The following is a 23520-nucleotide window of genomic DNA, read 5'->3' as shown; positions in this document are numbered from 1 at the left end:
GAGAAGAGAAGGCTGCATGGAGACCTCACAGCAACCTTCCAATATCTCAAGCAGCCTAAGGGAAGCCAGAGTCCTACTCTTAGTCAGGAACTGTAGGACAAGGAGTAATTGGTACACACTGAAAGAGAAGGGATTTAGAGAAAGGATATTAGAAGGAAAGTTTTTACTGTGAGGGTGGTTAGACAGTGGAACAGGTTGCTCAGGGAGGTCTTGGATGCCTCAACCCCAGCAGTGCTATAAGCCAGGCTGATAAGGCCTTGAGCAACCTGGTCTAGTGGGAGGTGTCCCTGCCCATGGCAGAGGGGGTTGGGACTAGATGATCTCTAAGGTCCACTGCAATCCCTTAACATTCTATGATTTGAAACCTCAAAATCAGTATTTTCTGTGGCTTGCATGTGTACAGGAATGCTGTTACAAAAAGGCCAAAGGTAATGACTATACAGGTAGTGATATAGAAGTAATGCTGGAGTAGAACACAAAACTCAAGAGAATAATCTGCTTTAACAGGGAAGACCAGAGGATTCATCCCCAAAACTCCTAACAAGCAGATACCAGACTTCAATTTCAGGAGCACAGATGACTGTTTGAATCTCTACCACTTTATGTTAACAGTATAATTGCTCTGCTTTCATCAGCTAACTGGAAAATCTAAGAGGAAAAAAAAAGTGACCTAGACATCAAGAGGCCTTTCTGTCCAACATGAGCAGCATGACAACTCCCAGTTTTCAGAATATCCTTGATTATCTTTTATGGGAAGAAATAATAAAAAACACTTAACAAGGAAGTGCAGTGCAGTAGTGTTTACCAAGTGTAAAACATACCTGACCTACAAATCTGGTAAGATGATGCCTGTGTTTCAGGCCATAAGTATTTTGAAAGTATCCCTTATCTACACTTTACTGAAGAAATCAATGTACCACAGACAAAAATAATAGTAAAGACAGATACAGGGAAAACCTATAGAAAAAGCATGAGGTGGACAAGCAGTTGGTTCAGAAACAGTCAGTTAAGCAAAAGTATCAAAGGGATGCTACTTGTAGACTTGGCAAAGTGGTATGATCTTTAAGGTCCCTTTCAACCCAAACCATTCCATCATTCTATGAAGCCCATGACAATGTGAGTTTCATCAGTCACTGGTACCTTCAAGAAGGAACATGTACCTATTGTTGTACAGGATGACCAGGACCATCCTTTACAGAACAAACCAGAGACAGAACAAAATTAAAAGTCTAAGAGTGCAAAATCATGCCTTCTGTAACTAAAAATACAAACCAAAATAAAAAATCCCAGCCTTATGAGAAGGACTTAGGAGTTAATATAATCTCTGAGTATTACATCCTGGTAATTATGAAAATATGATACAGCTTAAGTAAGCTCATGAGGGAAGCCAGAAAGACTCATAGAGAGTTCCACAATTCTGGAACTATTCTACAAGGAATAGTAAGAGCAGTGGAGGTTTAGACAGAGTTTGCTAAGTTCAAGAACATTTCTGTTACACGGTGCCTGTGACACTGCAACTTTAGAAGCCTAGCACCTACTTGCTCTTGTTCTTCATTCTCTCGTATTCAAGGAACCTCTGCTCAAGTACATGTGTAGACTTGCTAATCTTACCTTTAATTTACTTCAAATAGTTTTTACCTTGAAAACCCCAGATAAATGTCCCTTGGTTCAGGTTAGCTGGCAGCTGTGTGAAAAAGCTTCCCCAGTTGTCCAGATCCACCAGCACAATGTGAGTCATAGTACTCAGATAGTCCAGATCAGGAAGTTCACCATCTTCAATGGGATAAAAAGGATACATTTAAAATTCATGTGACTTTCTGGTCAACCAACTTGCTTTTGAAAATTCTTGTAGTCACATATATAAGTGAAAAGTTAGAAAAAGAAAAGTTACAAAACATGATGTTATTTGGTGAATGCATATATTTTAAAATCAACTGAATTAGCACTTAATAATGCATAGATTAGAGGGAAGAGTGGAATTTGGCCATATGATGGTGGATAGTTTTGTGGTAAGCACAAAAAGCTGTCATCCCGCACCAAGACATTTATTTAATATCCAGCTGTGTGATTTAATATCCACCCCTGACTATGCCAAGTCTCTGTAACATTCAACTGCTTGCATGCATAAAAGCACATGAAATGTTTAGATATGCACTTTTTGCTGCACTTCTAACATAAACGTCAACCTCTGAATCAAAAGTATTAAGACACCACTAGTAATCAAGAAACACTTCCAATTTCTGAACGCAAGGTACACCTTCAACATCCTTGATATCATTCTTAAAAGTGATAATGAACTTGAAAAAAATTGCATGCTTGAGGGAAAAACCCAAGTCATACTGGGAATATAAATTCTCAGCTGATACTGCTTTTTGGCAAGCTAGGAAAGCTGAGATGATGGTGATATAACAGCACTGCCCACACAGAAAGCACTAACAGGCTCATAAATATTTATATATATAAAGAAGGCAAGTATCTTTTTGAATGTGTATGATAAATCACTTTTACACTTCTAGGCATTACATCCCTAACTGGGGTATCCTTGATGGTCCTCTTCCCTTTAATACCAAATTATGCTCCAAACTAATTTGAAAATCAAATGTTTCAGTCTCAGGATGCTCACATCTGCCTTTTTGTTTGTTTTTTTCCCAAGACTTCGTACACATAGCATATAAAAGTAAATTGTGGAGTCTGAGTTTCGGAAATTCAAGTACTGAGAATTCAGTGTTTGAGAAATAACAAGTACTAAATTCTAAGTTCATTTATAGACTGGATGTAACCTAATGGTATGTGACATGTACTGACAATGAAACAGAGTGTGTTAAGGACAGCAATACTTTTCTAATGTTGAAACAAATTTTCTACATACTTTCACTACATTCTTCAGGCTGTTCTGAGTCCTCATTTTTTATTTTCTTTCCCTCTATTGCGCCCTGCAGAGGAGAAGACTGTGGTCTCTCCTGAGTTCTGGATGGAGATGCTTGAAGTTGTTGCCTGTGAGGTTTTCTGACCACACAAGCCCCACTTGCTGAAAACTTGAATACTGTGTCTTCTGATTCTGATGCAAGACTTGTTAGATCAGGTTTCTGCAAGAAGCAGTGTTTCATGTGATAGTGCTGATGTGCGCTTTGAAGATCATCAAAGTTTTTGTTGCATGCAGCACATCTAACAACATACATCTCTCCCTTAGGTTTTACTGACGTGTGACTCTTGAGATGACTGTTCAAATCAACAATATTCTGTGCTGTTGCAGAACACAAGCAGCATCGAAACCATAAATTTCCTTTCTGCAGCATGACTTTCTGACAATTCTCATAATCATTCCTCCTGTTTATTTTGGAAATATAACTTGTCCGGCAACCACAGGTTAAATGGTCTCCTTGTTCAACTGGAAGGAAATCTTCTTGTTTTTTTATTGACGGTTCCATCTGCTCAGGCACAAATGTATAGTCCATGCTATGAAGGGCCTTGTAATGGATTAGAAATTCTTCCTCTGTGTTGAAGAAGAGATCACCACAAAGGCCACAGAAGTATTTAGTCTGTATCTCCTCATTATGATGCTCTTGGAAGTGCCGCTGTAGTGTTCCTACTTTCCGGAAATGATTTCTACATAAGCCACATGAGTACCTGTGAAATGCATGGCTTTCTAAGGACATGCAATGCTGTTTAACACTCTCTTCAGACTCAAACATCTCCTCACAAATGCGGCACTGCCATTTTCCCACAACAGGAGCACTCTCAGGGGAGAGCTCCATAGGGTCAGAAATGCAGTCTTTATCTTCATCTGCAGAAATGCTCACTGCATAGGAAACAGATGGCATAGGCTCATCTTCTACAGCTTCTTGCTCATAATAGTAACTATGTCCACCATGAAATTCAGTTATGTGTCCCATAATATCCTCTTCTCTAAGATCTACAGAGCATGCTCTGCACCAGAGAAGAAAATTAGTTAAGTGTGCTCCTCCATGGAATCGACTCATATGCAGGCGGATAATGCTTGAATTTTCAGCCAGCTTTCCACACACAGCACACTTGTGACAGATCCTATTCGCTGATAAAATGTGCTTTTCTACTGACTCTTCTGTAAAAAACTTTTGAAGGCATTCACAAAACCAGGCTTTTACTTTGCAAGCACCACCTTGACTTTGGTTTGCAACTTCATCTTCATTTTTATCTTTTAAATTACTCTTCCGTTTTGAAGAAGCAGACCCCGTCTCACTGGAGGACTCATCTGGACTCAAATGCCTTTTAAGCAGTGGTCTTGACCGTTCCACAATGTAGCACAAATGAGACTGATTTTTATGTTTTCCATTGACATGGCAGAACATCAAGATGGACTCTTCCAGTGTAGTAAAATCTCTAATGTTATGCTGAGTGCTTTGTTTGTGTTGGGTCATCTGATTCTTATCAGCAAACAGTTCATCACAGTTCTCACAGTGACCTTTCCTTTTAAATATCTCTGCAACTTGGGAGATGCTTTTCTTTGACAGTGCCATGGGCCCAGAATTATAACAACGTGTTCTAGAATGGATTAAAAAAATACAGAGGTTATATCACAACCTGGAACATTTTTAAACTTTCAGATGTACTCGATATATTACCAAGTAGCTACAGGATAAGTGCACAGTAACAGTGTCCTCTATGTACTTTAACCCACCTACCAGCTTGTCAACAAAACCATACAATGTATATTTAGTCTCTGAACTTTGAAGAGAATTAGTTTCCAAAGCTAGCATGTAGACCGATGCTTACGTTTTTGACCATAAATTTTCAAAATCAAAAGTCAGCTTAGAATTAGTGGAACAGAGAACAGCTTTTGTTGTTCTGTTACAGAAAATACAAAAAGGATCCTGACATTGATCACCTTTCTGCAGTGTGCAGTACAGTTAAGGGGGCAGGCTTTTGATTGCTTATTCAGATGGTCCTAGCTTTCCTGAACTCCACTATTACCACTAAAAGCATGTCTGCATACATGTCATTGATCTATAGATGATCACACTTTAAAGACAACTGACTCTCACAAACCTGAAATGAGCCGTTAATTCCATATGTGAGCGCAGTATCTTGAAGCAGGACATACACTTCACTTGGAAGGGGACCTCTTTGCACAGAGATATCAAGAGGTTCTTTGCAAAGGATGGAAAAGGTAGCGGATGGCCAGACTTCAATGCATCTATAAAACAGAAAAAGTGCAACCACACATTAGAGTTTTTCCATAGAATTTAAGCTCTCTGATGACATTACTGTTTACAATTGCTATTGTTACTGGTCTGTCACAGGGCTCAGAAAGCAAGTTAACAAATGTCAGCTGAGCTACAGTAACTGTGCAATGGAAGCTGTAACTAAGTCCTTAATTTTTTAAACCTCTGTAACTATCTTATACCTGAATCTGTTTGAATCTTGCTTTTTCATACACAGTGACTGACCTTATTTCCCTTTTCCTCCTTCTACAATGCCAGCTCAATATCTCTCTTAGGAAGGTTCTTACCATCTTCTCTTCCACCTGTCTCCACCAGCTGTCTACTCTTACTACATAAAATTTTGTTTGAAGTCATAGAGTATTTTTTTAAAGAAACACACAATTTATTTAACAAGTGGCCACATACTCTGACCATCTCTTTCTCTCTTTCCCATCCTTAATGTTAATTCTTAAATTTTTAGATGCAGGACTTCCTGTTGTTCTGAGTATATACTCCACAGGTAACTTCTGGTACCAGAATAAGAAAATTCTACTAAAAATAAAATGGAAAATGGTTTATAGGTTATATATTATTCATGTTCTGCACCTTCGCAGGCAAATTCTCCTTGATTTTTATGTTTTAGTAAGATGTCATGATCAGCAGGCAGTAATCTGAGGTTATGCCCTCCAGCTAACTTCACTGGCAGATCTCAGGCCATGCTGATAATTGTTAATCATGAAGCCTTACTAATGTGAAGTAGAAAACAGAGCACTCAATTTTTTGTTATGAGTTAAGCATTCTCCATCTCTAAACGAGAAAACACTAACTTGTACTTTTAATCTTTTTAAGGTAATAGCTCACCAGTAATCTTTTTTAAAACCTATGACCTGAATTTAAAAGCATCTGTAGTCATCACATTCAGAATTAATAACCTATTTGAGAATACAAGTACATTGGAGTGACAATGCATAAGGGAAAGTATAACCATGCATGACTGTCATTTCATTATATGAAGGCAGCAGTACTAACTCAACCTGCAGGGGATTCCTTCAAAGCTTGCCTTTTCTGTACATTTCCTGCAGCCACTCTAGGGAATGGCAGAAGTTGAAGATACACTTATGAAGATGAGAAATAACTGCATGAATCTTTGTGGCCATGTAGGCTTATCCAGAGAGTTACAATGTCTAAAATATGGCAACTTGGCAGTTTAGCTAACATTGAAGCAAATGCCTTAATGCCTTTTGCTTATGTCAAAAAGTAAGTACAGCTAGGTTGGGCAATTAACCCTGTTTTCAGCACCATGCTCAGGCAGATCTTTCCTCTGGACTTTATTAAGCTTGGTTCAGGATGTTGCAAGCCCACAACATAACAGTATTTGAGCCTTCAAGAGGCATGTAGTTTGCGCAAGCCATCAGAACGGCAGCAATGTTCCAGCTAAGCACTCTAAATTTGCAATTATATGGAGAAGACATTTTCCAAAGTCTTTACCATCAGGAATGCCAAGGACACCAACAAGAAAAATAGCCTCCAAGCACACTACAGTAGAATAAGGGGAAGGAACTCAACAGCCACTCTGACTGGAATTGAAAAGGCAATTTATGTGTTTTGCTCTGAGTCTCTATCAACATGCTAATGTAAACTTATTCAGGAAAGTAGCTGCATGGTGTCACTGGAGGCTGAGAAGCTTATATGAGAGACTCAACAGCATCTCATTACAACAAGTGTGATAGAGGAATCATTTCTACACAAAAATATGAATTTCAAAGCATCACATTTAAGATCTAAAAAGAAAAACAAGAATTCATTAATAACAAACCTTAAAATCTTAATATTTTTTTATGCAACAGAAAAATGTAAGTCACTTCCTATCTTATGGATGAATTATCAGAAAAAATATAAGCAGTACACTTAGTAGCAACGTACCACTCAGTTCAGAAACCTGGAGGAAGTGGTTCTCTTGCGACATATGCTGCACACATTCATCTCTTTTGGTGAAAAGGAGGAAGCAGTTTGGGCATGCAAAACACTGAATATGCTGTGGAGGAATACCTTTTTTATGCCCATCATTTTTATTTAGCTGGAAGAGAAAATTATCTATTTAGGAAAAAAAACTTAAGTCAAGAAACCAGTCCCATATCCTCCCATTCCTCTCTCTCTCATTTCTGTGGTAATATTTTCATTTTTAGGTTTTCAGCTACCACATATACATTTATCTACAGCCTACCCCTCTGCTCACAAGACACAAGGAACTGGCCAAAGCATCCCTGTCAAACCCAGTTACTCATCCACCCTAACTACACCATCAGCTTCTCCACCCTCTTCTTGCATCACTGGGATCAAGCACCTTCCCTGGGACTAAGCAATTCTTAGCCATTCCATTTACCCAAGCTCTCAGAAAAAGCTCTCTCTGTTAATAAAGCAACTGTTTTACCTCATGTCAGTTCTTCTCTAACCTCTTGCTAACCTCTAACTCCCCAAAATGCTGCTCCTCAGAGTGGCCTCAAAGGTCTGTGACTTTTGTAGAAGTGAACTCCTTCCATCCACTTTGCCTTCTACATCAATATCAGAGCTCTGCCTTCAGATCAAAAATCCTGTAGGCCTCCTTCTGATATTTTTGCTTGCTTCTTTCTACATCACTCCAAGAATCTTCATTATATGCTCAGAGCTTTGACTAGGATTATCTCCTCAACCTTATGCACCAAAGTAATCCCATCTTGCTGTCTGCAAGACACTCACTGCCTCTCCCCAACCTTGGCTGCTACTCTTGCTAATGTCCCTGAACACCTCAGAGGCATACAACTTTGAAGCAATGGAAAAAGAGCAGGTACACACTATGATGCAGCCTTTCAGTTTGTCAGGTATGACTGTATATCAAGAGTTATTACTACAAGCAAAATTTAGTCTTGTTTTCAGAAAGTCTAACACTTCCCCAGATTTAATGCAGCTTCTGGAGACTAAGTGAGAATATTTGTCGTCAAAACACCCAATTTTGAAAATGCTATTCATTATCCAATTCAACACCAGACTGCTTAAATAAAACACCCATCTCCTTTCTGCTGCTTCTCTTCACTATCACTTATTTCACCCTAACTTCCTACCTTTACCTTTCAGTTTTGGAAATGCAAAAAAAAAAAAAAAAAGGGAACACCTATCAACAACACCAAGAGGTTCAAGACAGAACTACAGTCACCTTGAAAGCATACCAAGAAGTACAACCTAATGGTCACATCTAAAGGAAAACTGTCAGGCTACACCAGGTATTTGAAACACAGCAGAATCAGAGAAAACTATCATGAAGAGTAAAAGAGAGGAGAGAAAAAAAGAAAAAGAGGATTAAAGAAAACACAAAACAAAAAACCCCACCAAAATTCAATGCATAATTTTAAGTCTTAAACCCTCTACTACATTCAGTCAGATGAGTTATTTATCCTTATGTTCTTGCCTTAGATAAAAGATGATCATTGTACTGCTGAGAGGTTGAAAATCTTTCGCAGCATATCACACAGGCAAGAGCATTATGTGGGGGTCCATGTAATGTGACTGTTGGATCACAAGGAGAATGATCAAACCTGGAAAAGAAGAAATAATTAGCAAACAAGTCCCCTCTAAATAGTCAAATAGTGCTTTTTTTAAATGGGAAAAATTCTGTCCTTTGAAGCTATCAGACAAAACCCCCCTATCTAACCAACCTAAATTATAAAAATTCCTTAATTCCCCTGTCATGGAATGTATCAGTTCAAGTGTCCTGTACAGAGATGATTTTCCTGCAGCTTACATGTTAAAATGGCCACTCTGGAGAGAAAGCATACTGCTTTTTAGAGAACTAACAAAATCTTAATTTCCTACATAGACATTTCTATAATTTATTTGTTTTTATCTCCCTGTACTAGTTCTGGTTGGGATGGAGTTAATTTTTTGTAGCAGCTTATATGGCTGTTGTGTTTTGGATTTATGAACAACAGTGTTGCTGGCACAGAGAAGTTTTAGAGCAGTGTCAAGGTCTTCTCTGTTTTCCAAACTGTCCCACCAGCAAGATGTTGGGAGACACAGCTGGGACAGCTGACTTCAAATGGCCAAACAGACATCCCACAGCATAAGACATCATGCTCAGCAATAAACATTGGCTGGAGGGGGAAGGGGAGATAGTTGGGAAGAAAAATGAAAAAAGCCATCACTCCAAGCTCATGTGTGATAGATCTCTGCCTGTCAATTCCTTACTTTGCTTTGCATGTGTGTGCAGCCTTTTCTTTACTAATTTGTTTTTACCTCTGCCCAGAGTTTTCTCACTTTCACTCTATATCCCACTAGGGTGAGTGAGTGAGTGAGTGAGTGAGTGAGTGAGTGAGTGAGTGAGTGAGTGATTGAGTGAGTGAGTGAGTGAGTGAGTGAGTGAGTGAGTGAGTGAGTGAGTGGAGCTGAGCTGCCTATGTGGGTTAACCCATGACACTCCCCTCAACTTCTCACCATCCTGCCTATGGACACATTCACTAGTTAGAAGGCAGTATCTGCAGGAATTGAACACAGACACACTGAGCACTGACTAGCAAGATCATCAATGAACACATAGCCTGTAGCTTTTGTTTCTCTTCCCTGCATTAGGGGCTTTTTTTATCTTATCATCAACTTACAAGTTGATGGTAAGTTAGCCTTTTAGTTTATTTCAAGTTTGGATGAAGATACAACTAAACTGGAATACAGAAATCTTACTTCTCAAAAAAATTCAGACATTAAAAAGCACTCAACAAGAGAAAAACATCAATTCTGAATGAAAAAAAACAAAACCCACCCACACCAAGTAAAAAACTAAACCAAGCCAACCAAAAAAAAACCCATCCATACAGTTCGTATGGATCGAGCTCATCCATACAAATTGCAACATATTAATTGGCTCTCAAAGTGGAGCTTTGTCAGTACAGGCAGCTTTAAGCAGACTTGATGTTGATGCCTCAAGTTAGAGCATATTCTTTTATTATTATTATTCCTTGCACTGAACTCTTGCAATGTATCTCCTTACCTTTGAAGGTGACCTAGAAGAAGATGTACATTATCAAATCGTCTGTTGCAATGCATCACAGGACAATATTTGGGTCTGCTGTTGACTTGAGCCTGACCTGTCCTCTTATAAACACCCCTTTTTCCACCGTTAACAGAGCCTGGTTTCAAACCTGTGTTACAAAACAAAGTACTTAACCGGAAGCTGAATTACAGAGACTTAAGGAAACAACACACATGCCCTAAAACATTCCAGAATCAAACTGCAGTGATTCTTAAAAGCAAACTAGCAATCCACTCACTGTCCTTCAATCCTACTACACTAAGTCTGCTCTGTCACTGTCTCTTCAATTCCCAGTAGTGTAACTTTTGAAACAGTTTGATACCCTTCCTCCAGGTCCTCCAGCCAGTATTTTAAATTCATTAAAACATTGATAAGTTACTCTTACTTATACTTTCCTAAGCAACAGTTCAACAGTAATATTTTTTCTTCCTAGCAATTTTGCTTATAAAAATAACTAACATTGCCTTACTGGTTTTTAGACTTCTTATCTTAAATTTTCTACATAGCAATGCATTACAAGAATAGTTTTCATGGAAATAAATGTTTAGGTACTTTCAAATTATATGCTCTAGCAAAATTAATATTGTAGGATTTGGTTATGCATAAGGCACCTGCAAGCTCAACACAATTTTCGTCTGTTCTACTCTGTGATGCAGGATTTAGCAACCATCACTCAAATTATTTTTCTATTCTTACCTGGCATTTTTAACCACTGGTCCACACATAACCTTGCAGCTTCTGTATCACTGTGTTCCCGAATAAATTCTAATTCTTGCAACCCATGAGCATACAGGGAATCAACTTTCTCCTAAGGGAAAAAACATACCAGACAATGTTGTGATCAAATTAAAAAAAAAAAGATTAAGTATGTATCTCAAAACTCACATAAGGGCTCCTAAAAAACACACCCACAAAAAGCTGAGTGAGGGAAAAAAAAATCTTACAACTTAACTGACTTCTATTTAATACAATAAAAATGTAATGTAATAGAAAAAAAAAAGAAAGAAAAAGGAGTTTTTACTTTGAAGATTAAATTTAAATCTGCCGTTTGCATTACCTGATGAAGAATGAAGAGCCAAGCAGGAAGAAAATATTCATCTTTAACAAAAGGATATTTTAGCCTTCATTCTCAAGCTGCTTTAAAATCTACACAGTTATCTCTGACTCCATTTTACAGTTGAAAAACCGTATGCAGAAACATAAACAGATTGCCAAATCCAAAGTGCAAGAGACAGAAGGGGGATGGATGTAGGCCTCCAGACTTCAAGGCATCCCTGGACTACATGTAATCTAGCCTTTTACTGTTGTACTACAGTTGCATGGTCTACCATAGACTGTAACAAGCTCTAACTATAGTAGAATTACGTGATTTTAAAAGCCATTAACAGTGTTGAGAAAAATAGGCTGGGAATTCAGCACATTTTGCCAGCTCTGGAGTTACATTTGTCCTGCTCAATTCCATTAAGTTCTCGCACTCCTATTCCTTCAGGATGTCCAGCTCCCACTGAGAGCAGTCCTACCATTAAACTCACTGACTGTATCTCCCAGTTTGTAATAAAAGTAAAAAGTACATCCTTTTCAAATGGCTGCAAAGTGCAATTAATAGAACTCAACTTTAAAACTGCACCTTAAACACTAAAAAATTTATCCTATTATGAAACACCACCTGATACAGATTTAATGTGGCAAACAGCTTCCCAAAAATCTCCTACAAAAGCAGGTAAATAGCAAGGCTTGCTGCACGGTGGCTTGTGATAACTGCTATTTTTCAATTAACTGAAATATCAGAATATCAGAAAAATTGATACTAAGGTTCCTCTGCTATATATACAAACAAGAGAACAAGTTTTTGCCATTAGTTTTCATTCATTTCATTTCTCCCCTCTTAAGAGCTGCAATAAGACTAGTAAACTGATTAGTTAAAAGATGATGCCTTAAGTTCTTAAGGCATCAAAGCCACTGAAAAGACAAAGTCCATGTCCATGCTATGACATACTCACACAATGCCCCAGAAGCAGAAGTCTACTTGCTAATTCCAGGTATTCCTAACCAATTTTTTTATTTACTTAGTAGTGAAAACAAAGACACTTGTGACTACAAGGCATTTTTTATGCAATTCTTCCAAAATAAAACACATCCAATACCTTAAAAGCTTTATTTTTCTCTTCTTTTTGTTGTTTCTCTACTTCAACATGGCGTGCCAGACGATCCAGGGTTGATGTAACTCGTTCCTTCTGATAGTCAATGTGATCCTTACGCTTAGTATTTCTCTACAATTGGAAAGTTAAACTCTTATTTGGCAATTGTTATGAACAAGACTAATAATAATAATTATGAACATAATATTATGTTATGAACAGACACTAATACAGTGAGAAGTGACACCCAAGCACTGTGACATAATTCAATAAATAACTTTTATCCTAAGTTCCATGAGCTACCTTACAGCTTTCCCTTCCTTTTTACCAACATCTGCAACTTCTGTTAAAAAACAAAAAAAAAAACCTTCCCCTCCACATATTCAAGGCAATTCACCATAAACATTAGCCTCACCATGCAGTAGAGGAACATGCATGATTGTGCTGAGTGTCCCAGAAGTCTCCAGCAAATGAAAAGTAAGTACTTCTAAGTGAACAAAATCCCTCCTGACTTCAAAAAGCCAACATGCAGCCCATCTAAAAAACTTGAAAACTGCTATCATTCTTGCTCTAACACTGCCCACTATCTTCAAAAAGGCAGAACATGAGCTTTTTCTAGCCTAAGGCCCTATACTGTAGTTTCCTCTTCTTACAATCATCTGTAGAAATGATCCCTGTAATGTCAGCCTGTCCATGTACAGAAGATCATCTTTCCTTACGAATCAGGTTTATTGCAAACATCCTCTGCTGCAACACAGAAAAAAAAAGTCTAAAGATAGTCACTGCTGCCAAAACCAACTCTAGTAGGGTCTATCATCCCCTTCAGAGGCCTTGCAGAGCAGGCAGACTAAGTTTGGGGGACAGATAAACTAATGAGCCTGCTTCTGACTCGTACATTCTTAGAATGGATTATGAAGGATTAGGCTAAGACCAGACTGTCACTGGAACAAGGTCATTCAACCCATAAATTGTTCCTAAAAAGTTATTTTAGAAAGAAAAGGCCTGGTAGTAAACCAGATATGTTTTCAAGCTAGAAACTGGACACCCTGACTTCCGAGGTTGCAGGTAAAGTGACATTTTATTTCCACATACTTGTTAAGATGACTGAAAGACAAATAAAAGTACTGAGTGATTTCAAGGCAGAAAAAAATCTCTGGAAAAAATGGAATGCTGGTATTCTTCCTTTTCATTCAACAGCCAGCAGAAAAATAAAAATATTTCAATACTGGTTATTTTGTACTTGTTAAAATCACATCTAACAAGGCTTTTGTGAAGAGTAACTGATCAGAAAAAATACAGAAGACCAATTGTTTTATTCAGCCAAGATGTCTTAAAATACATTACAACATACTCACATGAAAATAAGAACTGCTATTAGGTTCTTCATCCTCACTGCTGACAAGATCAATGCATTCAAGGACAGGCCTTAAAGGTCCTTCCTGGAAAAAAGTGTTAAAAACACACACACAAAAGCATTGAATTGTCTTCCTCAGAGATAAAATGTACCATCTCTGCCATATATTGGCAGTTCAAGATATTAAAAATCAACTACGAAGGGTAGGTTCAGAAGACCTACTGCCTCATGATGAGAAGCAGTGAGAAAAGCAGCATGGAATCCCCTCTGCTGCTCTTAATGCATCTCATTCTTTACATTCTTCCACCTTTCAAGGCAGTAAAGCTGTTCAGCTGGCCAGGCATGAATAGCTTCTCTGTCTCACTGGGTAGAAGAGGGATGAAATCTTCGACAGATGACAAAAGTTTCTATGAATCAACTGCCAGCCTCCAATTACCCCCAAAGAGTAACTCTTTATGATTAAATAAAGATAACATGGTTTTCTAAATGAAATATTAAAAAAAGATCCACTGCAGATTTGTTTCTGTAGAAATTGACGAGCTCTGCAACACTTTTAAGAAATTAAACCTTTATTAAACAGGTGTTAGCACGTAAGAGTTCAAAGAAACACTGACCACCTGACTGATCAGTTCAATAATGTGTTTTGAAATGATCAGTTCTGATCCCAACAGCTTCTTCAAGGGCAGAGATTTTTCTTGTTTGTGTTTACTTACTCTCAGGGCTCAACAACTAACCAAAACTTGCAAAACTGACAGCTGAAATGCTGAGTAACTTGCTTTCAAGCCTAGAAGTTCAAATGATCAATAATTTTAACACAAGTAATATTACACTTGTTTAAATGCTTTCTGCACACATGAAATGTTCTTTTTCCTTCCAAAATCTGTGTCTTTTTCTATGCAATTTTTGGGTACTGTTTACCTCCACGCAAGACAAGCCCCAAACTGAAAGTTATGAGAGTTTTAATTAATTTATTTTCCAGATGGTTCAACTAAATAGTAAGGCAAAGACAGTGCCAACCCTGAGGATTCCATCACTATAGGAGAGTTAAGAAGATGAGGATCGGAGAGGTTCATCCTACCTGTTGTAACTCCCTCCCGGATGAGTGCGGGTGTAAATCTTGGCACACAAAAAGTTTGCCATTTCAAAAAAACAACATGGTCAAACTCTCCATGCACAGCTGAAAGCTGGGGCCTCTCTAGCTGACTATACTGGCATACTTGGCACCCAGAAAGACATAAAAGTATTCAGATGTACTAGCACTAAGATATGCTCACTCTTCACATCTTAACAGCAGATCCTTCACATCCAAAGAAAAAAAAAACAACAACAAAAAAACAAACCCCAAAAACAACCAACCAAAAGCAAAACAAAGAAACACCCAACCTAAAAAAAACCCCAAACCTCCAACACAATCCACTTCTAAATTACTTCCCTCGACAATTTTCATAAGCCATTCTTCTAACAAACCAACAGCCATGCCATTGCGCAACAAACAAAATTCACAGGTACTTCTGTGAGTAGAAGAATTTCTAGGTTTTTAATTCTCCAGGCAGCTGTGGCATCTCTGCTGTTATTCACAGACTGCCTGGAAGCATCAACAGAACTGTAATTTCACTATGCTATCCAAAATACCCACTTTAACTGTTAATACAATCATATTTAACTGGTGACTGGTGAAGATGAAGCCCCATATTCATCTTCAAGAGTTTCTTTTCAAGGAGTTCTGTGAAGCTCATTTTTATCGCAAAGTTTTCTTTGAAAGCCCTGAACTATGGTCTCTCTTTCATGCCCTTCCCCATTTCACTTGATCTTTGGGTGATGTGGCCTAGCTAACAGACATCTTGTCCACTGACACCGTGGCAAGGTGTTCTGTTTCCTGTTTTAGCTTTGTGTGCATTCAGACCAAGTGCCAGTTTACTTAAACAGCACAATTAAACTTCTGCATAGCTACACACACACTAGCAAACAGAAAACATCAATCTAGCTTTCATGTATGTGACCACAAACTTATCTTTGACAAATAATTACGTGAGCATCATTGTGTATACACATGTAAACACACCTATTACCACAGAACGAGTTTACATTGAAATAAGTTTTTCAAAATTGACACAAGATGTGCTATTTGTATTCTGAATCTTTGTCCCAGCAGACTTACAACTTTTAAGACTGCTAAGAACCGACCAACATTGTGAACCAACATGCACTTAACAAGTTTTGTCTTTATAACTTAGCAAATACAAATATTCAAGTCCCTGGCTGATGTGGGATGGGTGCAGAAAGAGCTGCTTCCTAACACCACTATCATTTTATTCAGTTCCTGCTGTGATGCAACTAAAAGCCAGAGAGACAAATACTTCATTCTGAATATCTAATATTTAATACTACAGAGCGAAAGAAAGAAAAATCTTTAATTGGTAACTGCCATGTTTAGTGCATTACTTGATTTGTAATATTAACTAACTCTCCTCTAAGTCTAATGCTTTTGGTGCCAACTGTGGCAATCTGAATTATCTAGCTATTTGTTCACAAAGCATTACAACTGTGAATTTCTTCACTCTTGCCTTATCCTTCCCAAGTAAGCAAAATGGAGGCAGGACCATCCTACGTTAAGAACACAGGAGTAACAGCTTGCACTGTAGATTAAATCATATCTCTCTGGTGGTATGCAAAACTTAAAATGTAATGATTTTAAATGGCCAAAATATGTTTTAATGCAGAATTAAAAGGAAAATTATGGAAGAATAGTTTTAAGTTTCTTGGAATGAGGTTCTATCAGACTACAAAATCTGAAAATCTCTGGCAGCAGCAGATTGACAAAAAGTCTTTATTTGAAGGAGCAAAAGCACAGTCCTACAGTATGAATTCGAACACTCTAGTATGAGTGAATGAAGTAGAGAAAAAAAACCAACAAAACCACAAAGAAAAACTGATCAAAGAGATAAAAAACCCACATCAAACCCACATCTGACTGTCAAGAAGGAAAAAAAACAAAGAGAAAAAGGAAGAAAAACACAGATCACATTGCCTACAGCTACAGCTACTTGTTTTCTATCAAAATGAGCAAAGGTTGGGATACTCCAGTAGCTTCTCTAATTCAATTTATACAGTACTATCTTGTGCACTGGGTCTTTAGGACATGCAGATAATCAGGAGGCATTCATCCATAACATTTATGAAGAGTGTAAGTTTCCAGTCATACACATTATTATATGGAAATTATGATCTAAAGCTAGCCAAGCAGTCTAGAAATCCTTTTGCTAAGTCCAAAGTCACCTTCATTCAGAGGAACAAATGAGAACTGAAGACATACTGCTGGTATTAGGTGTTGGCCTAATAGGGTCACGCCCCTTTCCCCTCAAATTCATCAATCACAATAACCACTTCCTCACCCCTGCACAAAAATCCTGCACAAAATTTGAGCAGTCATCTTCCTATATATTCATATATATATATATATGAATATATATAGCAGCCTCTCTTGGAAGCAATAGTCACTAGGACCACAAAAACTATTATCCACAGGCATAAAGACTATTATCCACAGGCAAAGCCAAAGGAAAAAAAAAAAAAAAAAAAAGGTAGCCAGAAGTGTTGATTTTAGTTCTTTTGTTTCAGTTGTCTTTCAGTTACTGTTCTTGGTGCTCCAGCAGCCCTCCAATCCTTACACATTCCAAGCCATACTCGCTTCCTTGTTCATAGCTCAGTTTGAAGAAAATGAAGCTTATTCAGTTATGACCACAGAATCATAGAATGGTTTGGGCTGGAAAGACCATCTCGTCCCAACTCCCCTGCCATGGGCAGGGACATCTTTCACTAGACCAGGCTACTCAGAGGTCCCTCCAGCCTGGCCTTGAACACTCCCAGGAATGCGGGGCATCCACAACTTACCCGGGCAACCTGTTCCAGTGCTTCACCACCCTCACAGAAAAGAATTTCTTCCTAGTACCTAATTTAAACATACTTAAGCTATTCCTCCTTATCCTCTCACTATATACTCTTGTTAAAAGCCCCTCTCTGTCTTTTCTGTAGGCTCCCTTCAGGTGCTAGAAGTCTGCAATCAGGTCACCTTCAAGCCTTCTCTCTTCTGCAATCCCAATTCTCTTAGTCCTTCCTCACAGGAGAGGTCCTCCATCCCTCTGATCATTTTGGTGTCCCTCCCCTGGACTCACTCCAACAGGTCTTTGTCTTTCCTAAGCTGGGGACCCCAGAGCTGATGCAGCACTGCAGGTGGGGTCTCTCCAGAGCAGAGGGGCAGGATCACCTCCCTGACCCTGCTGGTCACGCTGCTTTTGGTGCAGCCCAGGATACACTGGAATTTAGAAACACGCATTGCCAGCTCATCCAACAATCCCAATCTCTCTTTGCAGATGCACCTGTGTGTATATAGCGAACTCTGAACTCCTTAATAAATTTTGCCCAAATCAACCAAAATATTAAGATGTCTCAGAGATAACCAACTACTTCTAATTTTTGCAAAAAAACACCTATCCTTCATACTAGAGCACATAAATACTCCTGAAGAAAAAGACTGCATGTTGAACTTCGGGTTTAATCAAACACCATACAAAAGGGGGGGGAATCTAGTAATTATTCAGCATGTTGTTAAAAAATGAGACAAATATACAAAAAACCAGCCACTTAAAATACTGGCATCATTGAATCACTTGACCTTAGTAACATGACTTCTTCCTTCAATAAAAACATCTTTAGATGTGTAGATGTGGCTCCTAGGGACGGGGTTTAGTGCTCAGTTAATGGCTGGACTCAGCGATCTTAATGGTCTTTTCCAAACTAAACAATTCTATGATTCTTTGTAATCCTGCCACCCAGCAGCACTTCACTGATGACACCAAAAACACAGGCAGCATGAAAAATATTCTGCTTCTCTTGGATATCCAACAACAAGTGTCTAAAAGTTATGTTCACATAAAGCGTGTCAGCATTAGACTAGGTACTGTACAATAAAGAGTGCCTCACCATTTGAGAGGATTGTTTAAGGTCTCTAACCCATTACTTCCTTCCTCTTCTAAACTGAGTACAGTGATTTCAACATTGATTTGGAGATTGAGCAGTGATTTATTCCATTAACTCTAGAGGGACTATTCATTAATCAAAATACTATGCAATATGTTTACCAGGAAAGTTACCCACAGTGCCTTCTCATATACCTCACCGATCACTGTAATACCCCCCTCGCCTGCTCAGATACTCAAGACCACGTTTTCTCTACAGGACCAACCAACATCATCTTATACCACTCCAAGAAAGGGCATATAAGCATTTAAGATCGAGTTGTTATCTGCCACAAACATTCACAAATGAAATTATGTTTAAGAGTAATGCTTTACATCGAAAATAGAATCATCATCAACAGAGTCAATGAAGACCCTTTCCTGTTTTCTGGACTACTGAAATTGTATTTTTTACAACAGGCAGTGTATTTCCAGTATAAGGTCTACTTACTCCAATGAACTCAATCTCGTCTTCACTTTCAGAAGGTGGTGAATCACTCTTGCGAAGGCTGTCAGAGCTATGATTCTCCATTATCTAAACAGAAACAAAACATACTATATCATTTCACTAAGTTTCGTTTAACTATGTAGCATTTTCCATTTCACCCCTTCTTTGGCTTTGCAGTGTATCTGTACTCAAAACGTCTCTATCACTCACTCTCAATTATCAGTGACACCAGAATAAGTGATAAACGACTCTATGTCAAATCACGCCACCGTAATTTTCCAAATACGTAAACCGTGGTTTTATCTACAAAGCATACCAATACCTACACTCCTCCAGCAGCCATAGCTGTAGTGTGGCAGCCCAAGAACATGCCTGAGCCTGAAACCCCAGCAAGAGCAGAGACCCGAGCTCCAGCCTAGCGGTGCTCAGCCACCGACGAGCCGAGGCCGGCCCCTAAGAGTTGCGGCCGAGCTCGGGCGTTTCTAGCAGCTGCGGCTGCTCTAGCTGCTTCGGGCCGCTCTAGGACCGCGACAGAGGGCTGAGCTTCCCGCTCCGAAACAGCGGCGGGGGCTGCGGTGCTGACTCACGTTCCCGCACCGCACGGCCCGAGGCACACGGCTCTGCGGGCTCCGCACGCCGGGCCGGCCGCGCTGCGGTTCGCCGGGCCCCGTCCCCGACCGCTGCTCTGCAACCGCCGGCCCCGCGGCCCGCGCAGCGCCCCGGCCCCGCTCACCCGCCGCAGGGCCCCGCGGGCAGCAACGCCCCGAGCCGCCGTGGCCCCGCTTCCTCTGCGGCCCGGGGGCGGGGCGAGGGCGCGGCACAGCTCGCAGGGATCCGGAGGTGCCGCCGCTGCGCCCCGCGTTCCCCATGGCAGGTGCCGGCGCTACCGCGGCAGCACCATGGCGCGGGCCCCCGGCCGGCGCTCCGGCCTCTCGCCTTCTTTTGGGCTCTCTCCTTCTTCCAGCCTCCCCTCGGCCGCCTTCAGTTGGGCTGCATCGAGTTCCGGCTCGGCCGGGGAAAACCCGCACGCCCCTTCCGGGGAGGAGGAGGAGGAAGAGAAGGAGGAGGAAAGGCGGCTATTGGGGCTGGGAGCCGAGGGGAGGGAAGGCGGCAAAATCGTCGGTTTGGTTAAGCCTAATTTCCCCTTGGTAAAGCCATACTGATAACGCAATGATTTTTTTTGTCACTGAGAGGCCTGGAAATAGTTATTGGGATTGGACTTCATTAGTTTCCCAGGAATCAGGGTGAGGCTGACTGGCCTGTGGTTCTTCCTGCCTTCCTCCTTCTGCCCTTCTTGAAGATGGACATGGCATTTTCTTTCCTCCAGCCTCAGGCACCAGCACCAGACATCATGATCCATGAAAGATAATTGAGAGTGATCTCACCATGACATCCATCAGCACCCTCAGTACCTGTTGGTGCATACTGTCAGGGCCCATAGACTTAGCATGCATGTGTCCAGCTTGGTAATGCATTTTTTCCCTGGCTTGATCCTCTCCCACAAGGGTACATCTTCCTTGGTCCAGCCTTTCCTCCTGATTTTTGGGAACCTGAATTCCTAGAGGCTGAGCTTGGTAGTGAAGACTGAGGCATGTGCTGTGTCACTGTCATCTATCTCATTTAGCAATGGGCCTACATTTTCCTTAGTCTTCCTTTTGTCACCTGTGACTTACAGAAACCATACTTCTTGTCTTTGACATCCCTAGCTAGACCCTAACTTCATCACTGTATGCTCGAACAATGTTTCTCTATTTCTCTGAGTTAAGCCATCCTTCCTTCCACGCTTTGTGTGCCTCCTGTTTGTGCTGGAGTTGACCAGGAATTCTTTGTTCATCTATGCAGGCCTTGTGGCATTTTTGCCTAACTTCCTATTTACAGGGATGGACTGTTCCTGAGCTTGGAGGAAGTGATCCTTAAATATTAACCAGCTTTCTTGAGCCCCTCTTGCCTCCAGGGCTATACTCCATGGGGCTCCTCCAGGCAGATCTTTCAGGATGCCAAAATTCACTCTCCAGGGTAGTGGGCCTGCTTTTTATTCCTCCCCTCAGGATCCAGAGCTCCACCATCTCATGCTCACTGCAGCCAAGGTTGCCTTGAACTTTACATTCCCCACAATCCCTTCATGAGTATAGGTCCAGTAAAGCATTGCTCATTATTTGTCCTCGTTGACTCCTTTATGACTTGAAAGAAGTAGCCACTGCACTCCAGAAACCTTTTGGATTGCTTATGTCCTGATGTCCCTCCAGCAAATATCTGAATGGCTGAACTCTCCCACATTAGGACCAGGGCTTGCAAACACGAGGCTGCTCCAATCTAGAAAGGGTCTGGGAGATTTCTCCATTTATAGTGTCTCACAGATGTTCCTTTGCTTGCATGCAAGAGCTGAAGGTGACCTCTCCTAAGACCCATCTTGATTTTGTGTTCTGCTCCTGCCACATCACCTTATGCCGATTGCTTTTTTTCTGTGTTCATCAATCCCCCACAAGGCTGTTGATTACTCTCTCACTTAATTCTTATTTTAAACCTCGGCTTATGTGGTCAGTGATCCTACTGAAAATACTAAAAATAACTTTGCCCTGCTTAGTGATGTGCATCTCATCTCTACATGATTTACAAGCAGAGTCCCATGGTCATACAACTCAAATCCTTGTCAGCAGCACAGCTTCTGCCAACAAGTATTGACTTGTCCTGTCAGTGCCCCCTCACTGCCAGGATTGAGGAAAACATCACTCAGACCCCCATGCCCATGATTCTTGCTATTTGTTTGCTATTGCTCTCCTGCTTCTTCATATAGTTATTTTTGCCACCCAAAGCAAATGTCAGTATGAATATTCTTTAGTCAATGCATTGGCTTTGAGTAAGCTGAACAGTGTAAATGTCACCTGTGAGTTGCATGTCAGTACAAAAGAGCTGCTTGCACACCCACAAAACACTTCACTAGTGTGTGCTTATCAAATCCTGTAAACACAGCAGAGAAACAATTCAAGGTAGCATGTTAAATTTTGGTGTTATGTAAGAGAATAAACAACTATCAGCAATATCATATCACATACTGTAAGCACTAATTAGTGCACTTTTTTTTGCTGAAAACACGGAGTTACTACTGAAAACACAGTTAGTTTTAAGCCTCTTTCCAGATGAATGTAAAAACAACTTTATCATAGAATATAGACATATTGAGCTGCTAGTTGTATCTACTAGTTATATACTCATTATCAGCTGTACAACTAATCACTCTTGTTGGAGTATACAAACAACCCTCATTTGTCTAGTTTTATTTCATTATTAAAATAATGGAAACCTCACTGCCCCATAGAAAGTCATTGTTGCTTCCTAAACTAATATTTTGCATTTCTAACTTGAATTTGCTAACAAAACGTTGTTATCAGTCATTCTGTTTGTAGCTTGCATTTGCATTTGCTAACTTTTGATTTTTTGAGATTAGATAATATGAGGACCTGTAGTAAAAACTTACTAGGGCAGCATGGTGGCATTATTTTTCCAGACTCTGGGACCCTATGCAAATGATGCTCATTTAAAAATGAATTTTTCAGTAGTCATTCATGTAAATGTTAACTCTTGCAATGACAAGTTCAAATTTCCTCCTTGTATGTAAACAATACAGTTAAGGCAAAGAAAATAGTAAGGGAGTTGCCACGCAATAATTTTCAATATGCTAACAAATCTCTACATTCCAAAATTTGTGTATTTCATCTAATTCCTGTGAAAGAACAGTTGCCAGGCTTTGGGCCAGCTTAGGAATGTTCCTGTGCAGAACTTGTTGGGGATGTTACGGAGGTGAGGTAAGGAGAAGCAGGGTTTTTTTGTGAGATCTTCACGAGCTCTCCAAGTCCAAAGCTCAAATAAAGTCTAGATATCACATAGGATAGCTGATAGGAAGCTGTTTCAGGGCAGTTGATCTTTATAAATTCAGTAATGCTCTCTAGAAATTAATTCCACATATTCACTATGTGCCCTTAATTATAGAGTAGATTTAGATTAAATAATATTAGGAAGAAAATCCTTACTGTGAGGGTGGTGAGGTACTGCAACAGGTTGCCCAGAAAAATTGTGGATGTCCTATCCATGGAAGTGCTCAAAACCAGGTTGAATGGGACTTTGAGCAGCCTGGTGTAGTGGAAGATGTCTCTGTCCACGACAAGGGGTTTGGAACTAGATGACTTTTAAGGTCCCTTCCAACTCAACAATTCTATGATTCTAGTTCAAATATATTTCAACATTATTGCTTCTGAAATTCTGATTTCTTTTATAACCATTTAATTCCTTCCTGTATCAACATAGCATGCTGCCACTTATTCTTGATCTAGA

General features: G+C 39.8%; 1 protein-coding gene across 5 annotated transcripts in view; it reads right to left on the bottom strand.

Annotated features, from left to right (window-relative positions):
• The window catches only part of ZNF451 (zinc finger protein 451), a 35740-nt gene extending 15531 nt beyond the window's left edge, over nt 1-20209 (bottom strand). The window contains exons 1-11 of one of the 5 annotated variants that reach the window (XM_058835786.1): nt 19925-20209; nt 19195-19278; nt 13730-13813; nt 12381-12506; nt 10933-11044; nt 10195-10345; nt 8623-8749; nt 7104-7257; nt 5026-5173; nt 2870-4521; nt 1639-1773 (exon numbers count right to left, since the gene is read on the bottom strand). In XM_058835786.1, coding sequence (XP_058691769.1) covers nt 1639-1773; nt 2870-4521; nt 5026-5173; nt 7104-7257; nt 8623-8749; nt 10195-10345; nt 10933-11044; nt 12381-12506; nt 13730-13813; nt 19195-19275 — 2770 coding nt within the window. In that variant the 5' untranslated portion in view covers nt 19276-19278; nt 19925-20209. The other 4 variants (XM_058835787.1, XM_058835789.1, XM_058835788.1 and 1 more) reach the window with 4 other exon arrangements.
• Nucleotides 20210-23520: the final 3311 nt, after the last annotated feature.

Source organism: Poecile atricapillus, chromosome 3 (assembly GCF_030490865.1).
Source record: "Poecile atricapillus isolate bPoeAtr1 chromosome 3, bPoeAtr1.hap1, whole genome shotgun sequence".
NCBI lineage: Eukaryota > Metazoa > Chordata > Aves > Passeriformes > Paridae > Poecile > Poecile atricapillus.
The sequence above is the reverse complement of the archived record's forward strand: the minus strand, read 5'-3'. Positions and strand labels throughout refer to the sequence as shown.